The 17307-nt window shown below is 39.0% G+C and overlaps 1 protein-coding gene across 3 annotated transcripts in view; it reads right to left on the reverse strand.

The window, feature by feature from the left end:
- LOC129186071 (inositol 1,4,5-trisphosphate receptor type 1-like) overlaps positions 1-17307 on the reverse strand; it is a 143074-nt gene that overhangs the window by 121024 nt on the left and 4743 nt on the right. For all 3 annotated transcript variants that reach the window (XM_054783906.1, XM_054783907.1, XM_054783908.1), the window contains exons 3-8: positions 17095-17165; positions 4831-4940; positions 4173-4259; positions 3798-3956; positions 2281-2379; positions 1690-1773 (exon numbers count right to left, since the gene is read on the reverse strand). In XM_054783906.1, coding sequence (XP_054639881.1) covers positions 1690-1773; positions 2281-2379; positions 3798-3956; positions 4173-4259; positions 4831-4940; positions 17095-17165 — 610 coding nt within the window. The remainder of the gene's footprint in view (positions 1-1689; positions 1774-2280; positions 2380-3797; positions 3957-4172; positions 4260-4830; positions 4941-17094; positions 17166-17307) is intronic.

Here is a 17307-nt window from a genome sequence, read left to right on the forward strand (position 1 = left end):
CGGGAGGCACTTGCAGTACCACTACATCCTGAAGAAGTCAGATGTGCATGAGCTGGTAGGTGCTTATCACTGCTGTCCTTCCAAAGAGAGAGTATGTGTGTGTGTGTGTGTGTGTGTGTGTTTGTGTATTTTAATAGCAGCAGGTCTAACTAGAAGTATGTCAAATGCATTCGAGATACTTTTATACCCTGCTGAATAAATTAATAAATTTGACTGCCAAGATGGAGGACTACACTGGTGTGAAAAGTGCCCTTCCTGATTTCTTTCTGCATGTTTGTCACACTTACATGTTTCAGATTGTCAAACAAATTTAAATATTAGTCAATGACAACACAAATGAACACAAAATGCAGTTTTTAAATAAATACAACTTTTTATTCTGAAAGGAGAAAAAAAAATCAAAACCTACATGGCCCTGTGTGAAAAAGTGATTGTCCTCCTGTTACAACATAACTAAAATTAATTGAGATCTATCAGTTTGGAAAAGGTTATAAAACTGTTTCTAAAGCTTGGGACTCCAGGGAACCACAGTGGCAGCCATTATCCACAAATGGCGATAACATGGAATAGTGGTAAACCTTCCCAAAATTACTATACGAGCACAGCGTCAACTCATCGAAGAGGTCACAAAAGACCCCACAACAACATCTTAAGAACTGCAGGCCTCGCTTCCCTCAGTTAAGGTCAGTGTTCATGAACATCATACCTCTTGGGCTGTTTTGCTGCTTCAGGACGCTTTGATAAATGGAATCATGAATTATGCTGTCTACCAAAAAAGCCTGAAGGAGAATGTCTAGCCATCTGCACATGACCTCAAGCAGAAAAGAACATGGGTTCTGCAGGAGGACAATGATCCAAAACACACCAGCAAGTCCACCTCTGAATGGTGGAAGAAAAACAAAATGAAGACTTTAGAGTGGCCTAGTCAAATCCTATTGAGATGTGGTGGCATGACCTTAAAAAGGCGGTTCATGCTCGAAAACCCTCCAATGTAGCTGAATTACAACAATTCTGTAAATATGAGAGGGCCACATTCCTCCAGAGACTCATTGCAAGTTATCACAAACGCTTGATTGCAGTTGTTGATGCTAAGGGTGGCCCAACCAGTTATTAGGTTTAGTGTACAATCACTTTTTCACACAGGACCATGTAGATTTGGATTTTTTTCTTCCTGTCATTGACTAATATTTAAATTTGTTTGATGAGCTGAATTATTTTAAGTGTGACAAACACTTTTTCACCCCACTGTATATACCCAAACTCACCAGGAAGTGATCAGACTTTTACAACAAAAGTATCAGAACCTTTCCTGAGAAGGAAAGGCTGCATGTACTTCGTAAACAGGTAAAGAGGTAAGAACACGAAGGTTTTGTGAAATAAATATGAAATAAATGGGACTAAGAAGTATTTGTATTTAACAATTTGATAATTTAAGAATTTGAAGACTTTTTGAACAAAAGTGAATTATTACAAATTAAAACAAAACAAAATAAACAAAAATAAAATAAAATCCAAAGTAGTCAGTGCCTCATTAGCCATGAACCTCACCGCACATCACTGCTTGACTTCTATAAAAGTGGGTCAAGACTTCATGCGCATGGGCGAATTTGGGTCCCAAAGTGAGAGTAGTTGTGAACTTCTGTTGTACATTTATGCACCAACCGTGACTGGAGAAGACATCAAACAAACCCCTTTTAAGACGATCTCCTGATTGTCGCTCCATTTCATGAACAAGACGATCTTCCAGCTTGTGTTGCAGTTGACTGAATTCACCTGGGGAAGTAAAAACAAAGGAAAACATCACAGATGACCAAAACCATCAACATTATGGTTGATTGTATTTGTATGATTGTATGTTACTTGTATGCAAACAACTAAATGAAATATGATCACATTTCATACAGTATGTATCCTTTCCCTTAAGAAGTGTTAGTCAATGTTCCAGATATCTATGAATATACAGTATTTTTAACTGAAGTCATGACAAAGAAAAAGGAAATCCTTTGTCACCTTGGATGAAAAGAAAATAGTACTTTCTATAAATAACTGTGTTGGTGTGACTCGAGCGTTGTACGAGTAAAAACACTCTCTGTTGTTGTGACAACTAAATCATAATATTGCGCATGTGGAGTGAAAGCTAACAGCTTGAATCGGCCGTGTTTTCCATCAGTCGGATGATAACAGAGCAGCAGCAATGAGTTATAAATAGATTCTCCACAACCAAACATGCCCACATGGACATCAAAAGGCAGCTGATGAAATGTAACGGTGCCAGAACACCTCGTTGCATCCCGGGTTGTCCACAAGCTGGTGTGTACTAGCATGGAGCGGCTGGCCCGCATTCACTGGGTTCAAGACCACTTTGTCGCCAATCACCACCTGTCATGGGAAACAAATGAATAAACGCGTCTAATGATTTTCATTGCATCAAACCACGTCATGCAGCAGGGATCAAGGTAATAATCAGGAATCCTGCAATAGCTCAGCCGACTCTGGGAGGAGCTTATCCAGGGCGCCTTGACGCCACCTTGATTTATTTTGTCCCTGACCTACAACACCATGCTGGTGCCAACAACAGCTTTGTGACCATGTGAAACACAACTATAGGCACGTGGCACAGATCCACGTAGGGATTGATCGGAAGTGAATGGGGACTTCAGTCAGGGCCACACTGACACGTGTTTTTAGAAAGCAATTTAAAAATGTAAAATAAAAAAAAATAAAAAATCATGAATTAATGGCACATTTAATAACACATGTATGTATTTAATTAAAATTTGAATTACTTAATTACACATTTCAGTAATTATTTAAAGGTGTATTCATTTATTGAAAAAATGAATGGCACATTTAATAACACATTTATGTATTTAGTTCCAATTCTAATTAATTCATGACACATTTAAGTAATTATTTAATAGTGTATTTAATTACCTGAATTAATGGCATATTTTTGGATGTAACTGTCAATTTAATTATTTAATGACACATTTATGTAATTATTTAATGGTGTATTTATTTATTTCACTAATTAATGGGGATGGGTAACGGGTCTACGAACTGGAACTATCAATGCTGCACTTCAGCCAGTAGGGAACTTTACTAAAACATAAAGAGAAACTGTTCAAATTGTTTCCGAAAGAGAAACGTCATAAACTGTCATACACTGTATAATTTCATATTTATTTTGTTTATTTGAGAATTGTATTTATTGAATTAGCTGCTTGCAGTTTGCAGTTTTTAATGAAAAAAAAATATTAATTTAAAATTAAGCAAAATTTTAATTTAGCATTTTGTTCCCTTCCTGTACGCAAAATAAACCAAACTGTGATCTTAAAACTGCAAGGTACGTACAGAACTGTGATTATGGAGTACCATTACACTCCTAGTACATACATACAGCCTGCGTATTTTAAGGAGGTACTTTGCAAAGTTAAAACTTGAAATTGGAATTATGGAAGCAGATATTCAGGTTTTGGTCATTTGTGTCTTTATTTGGCAGTGCATAGGGACAGGAAAGAGGAAACGGGAATGACAGGAAACAGGACATCTGCCGATCACATTGTACTTTTTATGTTTAGGGGTGCACCGATTTATGAGCGCAACATGTGAGATCTTATGACTTCCACTAGACTTGCCCATGTTCAGTTTATTTCTTGTCTTAAATAGTCAACTCAAACCTACTTAAATGTTGCCAGCCTGAAAGTCTGTATTCAGTCGCGAAACTACCTGTAGGCTACATGCAACTACCAGAGCGTGGCCCCTTTTTCTCCCCAAAGGCGTATGAGCTGACTCACGCTGTCACCGATGGATCGCAGCTTGTAGAAGGGCTGAATGTAGAACCAGGAGCCTTCATTCCCAGCAGTGTCTAGCATCACCCTCATGGCGTTCTTCTCCAAGAGTGCTGGCAATCGCTTGTTCACCGTCAGGTATTTGTTGCTCTTCAGGTGGAGAAGCTGAGCAGAAATAAGACATAAGTTGGTTTGTTGTAGTACTTTGGAGAAGTCTTTCGAAACGGACATTACAGACTGTCATTTAACAATATGTTTATCATTTCCACGGGCTGGATGAACTGGCTGTGCGGGCCAGCGGGTCTGAGTTTGACACGAAGTGTATGCCCTCGGTGATGGTTATCCTGTGATTGCAGTTTAGGTCAAATGTTTATGACAAACCTGAATAACATTCCCATACTGAATGACTGTTCCAAGCAGCTTTTTGTTTTCAGAGTCATTTTGCTTCTTCTCCAGGTCAGCTGCATGCTGGGAGGCAAAAGACAGATAAGGGAGGAGTCAGGTCAAACACACAGATGGTAACTCTCCTGGCTATTTATTGCATTATTATTGCCAAGACATACAATTACAATGACGAACACATTGATTGATTGCTGATATGAATGCAGTTACAGAGGAAACCAATTAACTTCAGATGGTATTTCACCAAAAACTCAGTCTCCCATCGCCTAGGTAACAAAGTAGAGATTCCAATCTTCCTTTTTATGAGCATGTGGTCAGACTTCTTTAAAAGGTATTGTACCACAGCAGAAAGGGAGGAAGGAGATTGTGGAGGAAGAAAAGATAAGACGGTGGGAGTAAAAAGCTTTATAAATGTCTATAAAAGGAATGTTTAAAATTTTACCTCCACCAATGCACTTAATCCCTTTCACAATTCAGTGGTACAGAACATGTAAAAGTCCATTCAAATCCTCTGCAGTGTCATATCAAGCTTCAACTAAATCTGTGTTGAGTGTTTGAGCCGTGCGGACAGATGAGTGTGCAGTGGCCTCGGCCCAAAGTGACGGCAGCGAGACCAACACGTCATCGCTTCGCTTACGTGGAGCTTATTAAGGAGCACCGTATCCGTGTTGCCACCGGGCTTCGCCGCTTTCCAGAATTGCTTCTGGGCTGAGTAGCGGTTCATCGGGCACAGTCGGAAGAGACAGTCTTCATGGGGGGAAGAGAGAAAGAGAGTTATTTATTTATTTATTTGTTTATTTTACAAGGAAGTCATAAATCGGGAGCAACATCATTCTTCTCAAACCAAATAAATATTCATTCATATACAACAACTGATGTCATGTCAAACCCCGAGCTAAAACATAATCCATTCAACACATCCTCCAACTAGTTTAAATTTACAAGCCATTTTCCCCATCGGAAAAAAAATTGAATATTTTCTTTCAGAGTGAAATTATCACCATCCCAAACCCTCATTAACTGCCCAGACAATGTTTTGCATAACATTATAGTCAGTAAAAAGACCAAAAAAAACCAGTGTCATAAAACTACTTAAAACTACTCCTGTAGTTGACGCATGACAGAGGAGTAGCATTTTAGGTCGAGGAGCGTGAGGATTTGTCAGCGACTTCCTGCTTCATGCTCTTTACCACTGTTATACTGTACAGGTGAATGAATAGGTAAACCGCTACATGTTAATGATGTTAAATTGCTACATCGCGGTTCGAACATCGTTCCCTCACTCTATTGCGTTTTTTTCAAAAATTAATTTATTAATAAAATGGCCGCTGCTTTGTGGTTGACTATAGAATATTAGTTAAAAAATACTGAAAGACATGTTATAGTTATATGTAGTTATGTGTTATTTTGAACAAGCAGACATGTCACATTGGAATACATCACATAGTGCAATTCAAAGTACGACATGTCCAAAAAGGAGTAGGAAGAAGTACAGCTTATCTTACCCCCCATCCGTTTCACATCAATTATAATACATTTGTTGACTTCCTGTAGCCCAAATGTATTCTTGCCAGTTTCAACACAATGTGATAAATAATCATGATAAATAGTGATAAATATATAATAATGGTAACTGCTGAAAGGTCAATACTGGACAGAAACATAATTGGATAATGAGTGAGCACACAATACAGACAATGTACTCACAAGGAAAAAAACATTAATAAGTAAAATGTAAAAAAATAATACGAGTTAGTAGTCAGTGTAAGAGTGATTAGACATAGCAATGTATGTACACAGCAGCTCCAATCCAATCCAATCCACCACTTTATTTATATAGCACATTTTATAAACACTGTTTCCAAAGTGCTGCACAGACTAGTAAAACCGTAAATAATAAATAAATAAAGGAATGTAGATGTAAATGTAAATAATAAGTAAAAATTACTACAGTAAAAACTAAAAGACCAAATAAAAAAGAAACATACAACAGTAAAATATTTAAAACAAGAAGTAGAAACAATAAGCACAAAAAAAATCTAATAAGTAGGTAAAAAATAAATAAGCGAATTAAATTTAAAACCTAAAATAAATAAAACCATTAAAACTAAAAAATAATAAAAGTCACAGAGGACCACACGACTCACGCCAAGTTAAAAGCCAGAGAATAAAAGCCAGAGAATAAAAGTGGGTTTTAAGACGAGACTTAAAGCTTTCGATTGTGGGGGCCGTTTTTACATGAGGAGGGAGCATGTTCCACAGCTCGGGACTCTTCTTCTTTGTACTTTGTAAACATCAACTGCTTGTACCGTTTCTTGAAATGGCTCATTTTAGTGCATTGTCTAAGTTCCTTACTCAACACGGTCCATAATTTGATTCCACATACTGAAATGCTGAAGGTTTTTAACGTTGTTCTTGCGTACGAGTGTTTTAAGTTTAATTTTTCCCTTTCTCCTCTCTAGTTGAGAAGAATTGTATTATGTTTTTGGGTAGCAGGTTATTGTTTGCTTTACGCATAATTTTAGCTGTTTGAAAATTTACTAGATCAATACATTTTAATAATTGTGATTTTAGAAATAATAGGTTTGGATGTTCTCTATAAGCGGCATTATGGATTATCCTAACTGATCTTTTTTGGAGCACGGATAGAGGGTGAAGTGTACTTTTATAGTTTTCGGGTCAAAACAGCAAAGTATTTTATGGTTTCAGCCTCTCATTCACACGGGAACGGCATTCTGGTTGACCTGAAACGGTATTTTTTTTAAAACGGCTTCCAGAGTGGGAAAATCTGAAAACGCCGGCTTTACGTTACTGTGTAGACAGGCAATTCAAGAACGATGACATCACCAACCCACCGTCGCCTCACTGCCAACACGTGACCAGAAGTGATCTTTGATCTTTACACTACCTAATGATTCGCAGAAGTAATTCCTCCTCTGGTAAGCGGAAGACGACGGACTTATGCGCATTCGTCCTTTCTTCTTCTATGGTTTGGAGTCTCACATGGTTCCGTCCGTGTGCCTGTTCTCAGTGCCAAACTTAGGTGGTTATTACATCATTTTCACTCTGATGCACTCCTGTCTGGATGCAACTACTGTATATACTAATCCAGCACAGTGTGGACGCTACTTTTTTTTTTAACCCGTCAAAAAAAAATAAAATCCCACGAACATTCTCGTGTGGACACGAATTAATCTACTTACTACCTCCTCTGTCTGCATAAAAGCAGTGTTTGGAACACACTGTGGTTACAATACCCTCGTGAGCATCAGTTCAAGAGTATTGTACTGCAGAAAGTAATGTGTTGCTACAAAAATGGCAATAAAAAGGCAATTAACAATGGAAGCGAGACGGACCTTCTTAACACTTAAAAATGTAGGTTTTTCTTACAGAGAAATTGTACTGGTACTGTACATTCTTCCTTGGAACTTTCTCACGTGTGTGCATGCGAGCGTGCGTGTTTGTGCTTCAAACACATTCACAATTCTCATGAATGAACATGAGCTTCAGTGAGGTTCAGGAAACTGTGTGTGTGTGTGGGGTGAGGGGGAGGGGGGTCGTGTGTGTTGTACAAGATACATAAGGCGTGTGAGCATGTACAAAACCCCCAGGGAGAGCTTTGCCACACCACAACAATAGTGTGAGGATCTTATCAGTGAATGAACGACTTATTTTCATAGATAGTGGAGGGAGAGCAGTACGCCAATTTGCATGACGACACGGTTGAACTAATGAGCTTCCTCTTCTGGCCCATACTAGTTCCTCTTCTTCAGCTGCACTACAACCCACTTTACGTCTTCTCGGACTATTCCGAGATGAAGAGGAGGGGAACAAAAAAAACGAAGAATAAATCTGATCATCCTTCGCCTGTTCGTCTTCCAGCTATGGTCGCAGCAACATGTCCAAATATGGCCAGCCAAGGGAAGGGGAGTAGGACGGAGAAGAGGGTGGGGATTCCCTATCTTTCCCCTCCATATTCTTTTATCCCTTTTTTGCCTTTCGGAATTCCGCAAATTTCACTAAGTTAATGCCTCTCTTAGCAAAAAAAAAAAAGTTCTTCTAGCCACCCGCAGCGCAATCAGATATGGCTAAGTGTAGTTATGAGGCAGAATACTGTTAGAAAAACACAGAAAAGGAAGTGAGGAAGAAATGAGGAAGACAGGAAGAGAGTGAAAGAATGTGAAGCAGAGAGAAGAAAGACTGCAGCTCAACTTGGATTTACTGAAAGAGCTTTGAACATCTTTGCATGAGCTAACAAACCTGGGGATTCTCCACTTTCTTCACTGTAAAAGTTGTTTACTGTAACACAATAAACACATTAGCCTGCAGAGAAAGCTTGCCTTTACTAAAAGTAAAGTGTGAGAGCATATGTTGCTGTCGCCGTACTGAAACCGGAATCAAAATTCCTTCTGGGGTCACTGGGCAGGAGAGCTTCTGGGACCAGTCCAGCAGTTCAGATATCTCCGGGAATCATTAACATTCTTTTAACTTACAACAATCCTTTACTAGAGTGAAAAACGTCCCGTTACCCCACGTAACACTCTAGCATACTGTACAAATATAACTGTTCTTCATTGTCTACTGCTTTAAGGACAAAATTACAGACTGAATCGTGATACAGTCGAACCTTGGTTAGCGTCATTATTCCATTCCAGAAGGTCCGGCTCTAACTGAAACATACTCCAACCGAATCAATTTTTTCCATAAGACATCATGTAAATCCATTTTATCTATTCCAGAAAGCCAAAAATGCTAACACAAAACACATTGTGTTACAACAAAGTGTCTCCAACCTTTCGAACGGTACTGTAAAATGCATATAAATGCCAAATGAAAGGGATAAATTAACATGTAACGTCACTTTTACCTCAACATTCGTGTTTTGCCAGGAGTTACAGTATTTCTCCAATTCAATAGTGTTTCTCACCTTTTTTATCAAAATGCTGGCACTCACGACTTTCTTTTGCTCCATTGCGGCTTATTTTGCAACCGTGATTAAAAGAAAAGCAGAGACTTGTGGCTTAACTGTGTTAGTTAGCAAAGAAAAACAGAGTCAACCACTGATGACATCATAGACAGGTGACAGAGCTGACTTCCAATTCCTGTTTTTCCTGGTGTATTAACGAGCAAATAGGCTGCTAACAAAGACATTTTGTGATAAACGTACATAATACATACATACTAGGGTTGTCCAATATTATCGGCCACTGATAATTATCGGCCCGATATTGGAATAAAAATGTGATATCGACCAATATCGGTATCGTTTTTTTTTTCTTCCCTACATTAAAAGCCGAATAGAGCTTTTAGCACAAACGTCGCAAAATTGCAACATTGCTGAATCATATAGTTCAGTTTAAACAATATCCTGTTAACTAAAAATAAATAAAATCTTTCCAAAAATAACATAAATCAAGGCACAAGAAACAAAAATGTATTCTTATATAAAATATGTAATACATTAATAATGTACTAAAGATTGGTGGAGTAGCCAACAAAACAACTGTAGTCATTTAAGAGCATTGTTACTTTAGAACAATTTTACTCAAGAAAAAAATATATGATGTTACACATATCGGTATCGGTTGATATTGGAATCGGAAATTGAGGGTTGGACAATATCGTCAAATCAGTTATTGGCAAAAAATCCAATATCGGACATTTCTAAAACTGTACGTACATTAAAAATTAGGGATGGGACGATATTATCGGCCCACTGAGATTATTGGCCCGATATTAGCATATAAATGTAATATCGGTATTGGTATTTTTCCCTATAATGAAAGGCGACAATAAACATAATGCTGTATACAGGCCTGTGGCTCCCGTAGGCCTCTCATGAGTGGAACAACCGTGGGTGGCTAGTAGCAAACTAGCTCACTCCTTCCATTCCATCCATCCATTTCAATGCCGCTTATCCTCAATAGTAGGAAAGCTATAATTCCCGGAAGTAAGCAACGGTAAAATCTGACACTGTATGTGCGCGATGGATTAGGACAGTCCATGCAGATGTCCGTGAAAATGCTGCTTTTTCATATGATATCGGGTGTATTTTCATTTGCATACATGTTTATTAGGTAAATTACTTTTTCCGCTTCAATTTCGTATCGGAGTTATACTGAGTGTTGGACCATCTCAACTCATACCACAGCTTTGAATGTTAAGTCCAACTTAAAGCCTTTCATACTCATTGATCGGCACTTCAGGACAAGATAAAAGGTATGTATGCAAGACAAAAATTCACTTAAATGTCTATCTGCAGATGAAATTTCATTAAAGCCTGATGGTGTGAAATATGTTAATTTTGGCCCAGAATTACTGTGTACATGCAATTTGTAGTGTTGTGTGGAAACGAATGCAGCGTGCTGCTGCACTAAGAGTGCTAGGCATACATGAAAATTATGACACTTGATTTTCTTACCTGGACTTTTTGATGATCAAAAAATGTAAATGGCTACTCTGTTGACTTGTGAAACAAATGTCACAGCCTAAGGATAATCGCAAGTATTACTCAGATATTTTACAAAGTTGTTTACAGCTACGTTGAGATGCTAATTGCTGATGCTGTATCCATTAGCTTCACAACAGATATGTTTTAATTCCACAACAGGAGATATGTGTGTTACACATATCTACATCAGTATTGGAAATTGATAGTTGGACAATATCAGCATATTGGATATCGGCAAAAAAGCCAATATCGGGCATCCCTATTAAAAATAAATTTTGACTCACTCAATGTATTAATAACACAACAAGACGTATGGCATATTGTTCGCTGACCAGAAAAAGTATGCAAACCGAGGCAAAATTTTGCCCTACATTTTCAATGTTAAGTGAAAAACATACTTATTACATATGCAGAACATTTGTTTTCCCTTTAAATTTGGTGGCTGCAGCTTATATTCAGGTGCGCTCAATAGTCCGGAATTTACGCTAATTAAGAAAGACCGTTAAATGTCAATCCCTATAATATACAGCATTTTTGGGGGAATACAAACACAAAAATATTGTCTATGATGCGCCAATACAATTAGCCAAACCATGCCATGTGACACAGGGCCAATTAAAAGCTAGCCGCAGGGCGAAAATGGGTCCCAGGCCGCACTTTGGACACCCCTGCTCTACGAGCTATGAGCAACTCTCTGTAGCCGTCACAACATCTGGCAGGGAACCTAAAGTCACACATTGCATAAGACTTCTATTCTGTGTTAAGTCAACAACAGCCTCAATGATCTCTGGGTTGTATAAACCCCTACTCGCTCCAAAGTTCTTATCCTGTTAAGAGATAGAGGAAGCATCTAATCATTCCTAGCGCATTCAAGACACCAACAGCTTCCGTTGGCCGCTTCCAGTAAGGTTTCTCCCTCACCAGGGAAACGACGCATTCATGTTGGGCTTATTTGGAGAGGAATGCAGCAAAGACAGATCTACTGTATTTCTGGTAATTAACTCGTGTACATTTGTGCCTTGTAAGCAATGCTTATTCGGGCTGGAAAGAATTAATGGTCATTTCGTGCGACTGACTTGTCGACATTGCTCCAAAGCGTATCGGTGGAAGGAAGCGAACCACAAACCAGGAACAGTCTAAAATGTCCATACAAATGCAGTCAAACCTCGGTTTTCAAACGCCCCATTTAAAATGCACATTTTACAGTGGCCTTTTATTGTGGCCAATCTAGACTGATTTTAGGAGCTCATAAGTAGAAAAATTGCCAAAGACTGATTATTGTTACATTGCTACAGTAGTAAATTGCCTTGTTTTGACGAGCATCTCAGGTTCCTTGTCACATGCCAGTGTGAAATATATCCCGCAGCCCACATGAGTGAAAGTTTGATTACATGAAGAGTGCTTGTGTTTACATTAGGAGGAAATGTTGAACATACCTCCGCGGTGACAGTATAAGACCCCGCGGACACAGTTAGCACGACCTTGTCTGCGCCTATGTGGTGTCCTCTGCGGAGGAAAGCTGCTCCATGGTGCACAAGGACAGGCTAGTGTCTGCTCAAGCACAGTGCACAAAGAACGCTGTTCATGTCGCCAACGTGCAAACCAGTGCTAGTGATTGTGCAATGCTAGATATTGCAACACAATTCATTTTTAACTGGTCAGCATGTGGTTTTCACAGGCAGCTGCTGAATATGAATGATGAATATACAGTAATCATAAGAAGGCAATATGACTCCAGAGTGCTTTGGCCTGGCACATCATAAATACACGGCAACATTTGCAGCAAGATCATGTGGCCCAATAAGATTTCTTATTTCTAAATGAAATATTTTCGTAGTTAGAGCATAGAAAACCTGTTTACATCCTTCTTAATACAGTTTTTAACATTCTAAAAGCCCTCTAGATGTGAAATAACTAATAATGGGGGATGGACAGGAAGTGATGTCAGGGGGTTCAGAGTTGAGTTTTAGCTTGTTGTGGGTTATGACCGCACCAATAGCCCGTGTTAGGGGTTTTTATGCCTGCTGTAACATCATGCAAGCCTGCAATAAAAGCCTGTTGTTCCGACGATCAAGTCTGGTGTTTGTCGGCCAGCATTACAGTAACATTATTGGCACCTAATGACCAGTGTAAAATACTACATATCATCCCAACGTCTTTAATACATCTTCTGAATGCCTCACACTCACATTTGTATTTTATTTCATTTAGCCATTTTTATGTTTGAAAATGCTAAATTTCTGAGAAAAATATGTAAAAAAAAAAAAAAGCTTAAATATGCAAATTTCTTGGTCAAATTCAACCGAATTCAACCACAACACCGCAGAATTGATTGATATATTTTTGAAAAACCGTGATAAGCCACAAAATTTGAAGTGCAGATTACTATAGAGCCTAGGTTCCCAAAGTGAGGTATGCGTACCCCCAGGGGTACGCCAATTGTCATGGGGGTAAGTAAATGAAAATGAAAAACAATTAGCATCTAACTCGCAATTACGAGAGCACCTGAACGCTCACGTCACAAGGAGAACATAGCAGAAAGGAGACAGAGCATGAAGTTGTTCATTGCTCTGTGTGCATCATAACGTAAATAAGTAGTTTAATCTTGAAGATTTAATTTGTATTTGTGTTCCAATCCCCGCACAGCCCAGTGGTAAAAACCTCTCACTGTGAGTTTGGATTCCTTTGAAAATGAGTCTTTATCGCTGGTTGTTTGTATTTTTGTAATTCGGATACTACTTAATCGTGATTGTTAAACTTTCCCTTTCACTTTGGTATTAAATTAATGTGCAGGCTTAAACCATAGCAATCATGAGTGGACAAAAAAAGCGAAGTTCAATTCAACCCATTCAAACGGAAGGATGCAAACATCAAACTGGAATAAAAGATATGTAGAATGATTACTTATCTATTTATCAGTGCTCATGTGAAAGCTTATCAAAGTGTGACCATGCAAAATACACACATTTGACCCGGAATTACTATAAAATTAATTAACCAATGAACTATTAACTATATTACAAGTTAATTAAGATAAAACAGTTTTTTTTGTGCGTGTATGGGTAGGCGGTACTCAACTCTGAGTCCCCAACGTCACTTTCTGTCCGCCCCCCACTCAGCTCCCCTAGCAACAGAACACATTTACAGCAAAACGCACAAGCACAAGTCTTTACGTCTTCAGGTTAAATATCTGAAGGTTTACGCGACTGTAAAAAGTTTGTAATGTAACATTAACGGGAACACAGTGGAAAGTAACTAAATTATGGCTTGCACTAATTTATCAGTAGATCGTATTTCAGATACCAGCCTGAATTTTACTCAGTATCGAATTGGAAAAGAAATCAGTGGTATCGCACATCACTAATGATGAGGGCGCATGCACGAATGCCTGCAAAATGACTACTCTGAAGCATACGAGATGTCGCAGAACGCAACCACAAATTAGTCCCATCATTGTATAAGCCGGGTTCAAAGTATGAGAAAAAAAGTTGTGGCTTAGACCCCGAATTTACTGTACTTACTTTTTTGATTACCTGTAAAATTGCTGCTTGAACACCAGGAGCCTTAAAAGTCCTGGGTCACATCAATTAGCACCCAAGACCATCCAAAATGTAAAAAATATTGATGCTTTGATAGAACAATAATTCTTGTGCTCAAAGCTCAAGGAAGCTCAGTTGACTGTGACTGAACAGGGTTAATACTTTGACATAAGGATGAATGTTTCAAGATTGGTACGATATATCATTGCAACCCTGAGAGATTGGGAATGCAGCAGGTATGGACCAAACATTGTCTCGTTGCTTTGCAGTGACTCACATTAAATAAAACAATCTTTCAACATGTATACCACAGTCGACATAGAGACATCACGTGGCTTTGAAACTGAAACTCTTTGAGTGCATGATCTGGGTTGTCGTCCAGAGTCACCTCACATTGACATGGAGACCTCTTCTGATCAGGAGCAGCTGACAAAGTCGATTTACCAAAGGCACTTTAACCCCACCCTGTGTGTTCCAAGTGTGTTATGCAAGCAACAGTTTGACTAGATAATCTAATTAATCTATTACTTCAACCGCAAGTCCTTGCTGGTGCATAGTACAAAAATTGGGGCCACTGAAAAGAAGAGGATCAAAACTTTTGATGTATATTGTTGGTGAAAAGACAATAGGCTGTGAGCATGTTCATCCACATTGCGATGAGTCAGTAATGTCAATCAGTTGATACGGGGTGGGAGGGCCAAGGATTAAAGGAGGAAAAGTGATTAGCCAAATCCTTCTGCACAAATTAGCAATCACATGTCGAATTCCAAAAATAGGGACAATTTCAACGATTTTTTGCTTCTGCATGACTAATACAGGCAGACTTGATGCTCCACTTCGAGCCAGAGAAGTACAACGTGAGCAAAATGAAGTAACCACACACACACACACACACACACACACACACAGTTTTTGTCTTTTCCTCCTCATCTACACATAGACAGCAAACCAGGCAGTTGTCAGAGTGGGAGAGAAGAGGAGTGAAGCCTGGCCAGTCACGAGTGATCAGATAACCTCAAAGAAAGCCTCTGAACATTATTTCCTCTGGCTTTGATGACTTATCCTAAACATAAGTGCTGCATCAGAAAGTCTTACAATGCTTCTCTGGGACCACGAAATGTGTTTAAGATCATGTGATATGATGGAACATTTGCATGGAACAAGCGAGCGACTGGGAGAATTTCCTCTATAGGTCAGAAAGACTGAATGCACATCAGCTACTTTTGAGGGTGCGTTCACAACTACCATGTTTGCTTCGGTTTAAAACGTAAACTCTGCTGCTTTTACTCAGTTCAAACACAAGCAGTTAGTTGTTTGGTCCACAACATATCAGAAAAGAGACATAATCACTGTTTTCAAAGTCAAAGGTGATATGTGTGAATATCTTGTTTTGCATAAAACACAAACACAATAGGTTTGCTTTCATTGATGACTAAGGAAAAAGATATTCACTTTTGAGAGGCTGAAATCAGAGGGTATTTAGATTTTTTTTTATTAAAAAAAAAAGATTAATCTACTGTACTACTAAAATAGGCGCTGATTACTTGGATAATTGATGATTAATCGTTTAATTGTTGAAACTCTAGTTGGACGTGCTGTATCTCTGCTCTTTGCGTGCGTGCGCGCGTGAGAACGCTGTCCTTTAAAAGAATATTTTAGAAGCTTTTTGTGAAATCTAAGCTAGCAAAAACAAATATTTATAAAAATAATCAACTTATTCAACGCAGCAGACGACATTTTGATTTGCAATATTTGAGTTACGTCACAGAATAAGCACAGGTGTCCCGATGCAACGCTTTGCAAATGTTTGAGGGGGCCAGAGCTTTGTTTCTTCACCTCCGTGGTCATGCTAAAATCTTCATGCTGTTTATTGTGACGCTGCTTCTAATGCACAATGAGGTCAGTCTTATTAAATTCCCCCGGTTTTGAGCACATACGGAAAATGTGTGCATGACTTTTTTTGCATCTAACATCTATTTCGGACCAAAAAATACATCCACCTGGCTGATAACACTCCTACTTCTTGCTACTTTGTTAGCACTTTATAGCACACACTGTTGTGCTATCCGGGTGCTGCTGCATAGAAGTGCTGGAGTGGAGTATGGAATGGACTGTCTGCTTATATTGGAGAGATCAGATGCAGGCCAATACAATGCTAATATCGGACTAATATCCGATATCGATATTGGATCAGGAACCCCCCCTAATAATCAAGTCCTTACGTTATGCACATGGTCTTTACTGCGCAGCCTTTCGTCCCATTACACAAATACCAATGTGAACACAAAGCCAACCGCACCAAGTATTTTTCTTTATTTTTGTCCGTGACCAGGGTAGCAAACCACAAGTTTAAACACAGCCTAAGTTAGCTGGGACGGTTCCATCAAATGCTCTGATCTAAACATTGGTCTTCTATCTATCAAACACAATCTTACTTGAAGGGCACATTTTAAAATCCATGATGGCAAAAGACTGTAAAATCCACACAAGATCAGATACTGTGTGCAATGTGGGGCCAGCCCCCTCTTGAGATACAAGCCTCCAGCTTAAGAACCAAGGGTCATGAGTTCTACTTCCTGTATGAGGGCTATTAATAGCCCAATCACTAAAAAGGGCCTTCTCAAGGCTTTTTGTTTGGAAAGCATGTTTCCAAGAACCCTGATTAATTAATATCAATGCACCATCCCCTTCCACCTTCACTGATGAAGTGAATGTACCTATGCAATACACACACACACACACACACACACACACCATTAACATTGTCAAAGGCATCCCTCTTTGAAGTCCGGTGGGCAGAGATATTGTGGCCGTCACCAGAGAAACACAGCAAAACACATGCAGCCATGTCTCTCAAAGAGATCACAGTATAAACACACAGCAGTGAGCAGACCATCCTTGCGCCTCTTACCTCTGAACTTCTTTGGAGGGTTGTTGAGGTCTCCTGCATCAGGCTGGACCACACAGCGGTCATCCACCAAACTGCAGAGTGAAGCACAATACAACACTGTTAAGCTGAACCAGGAAACTGTATTGTGAGGTATTTCAGGACTATATAATCGTATCAAGAACAACTGATGACTCTGCTCAACTGATGGGTTTTGTGAAAAAAGTAGCATTTGTG

Source organism: Dunckerocampus dactyliophorus, chromosome 8 (assembly GCF_027744805.1).
Source record: "Dunckerocampus dactyliophorus isolate RoL2022-P2 chromosome 8, RoL_Ddac_1.1, whole genome shotgun sequence".
Lineage (NCBI taxonomy): Eukaryota > Metazoa > Chordata > Actinopteri > Syngnathiformes > Syngnathidae > Dunckerocampus > Dunckerocampus dactyliophorus.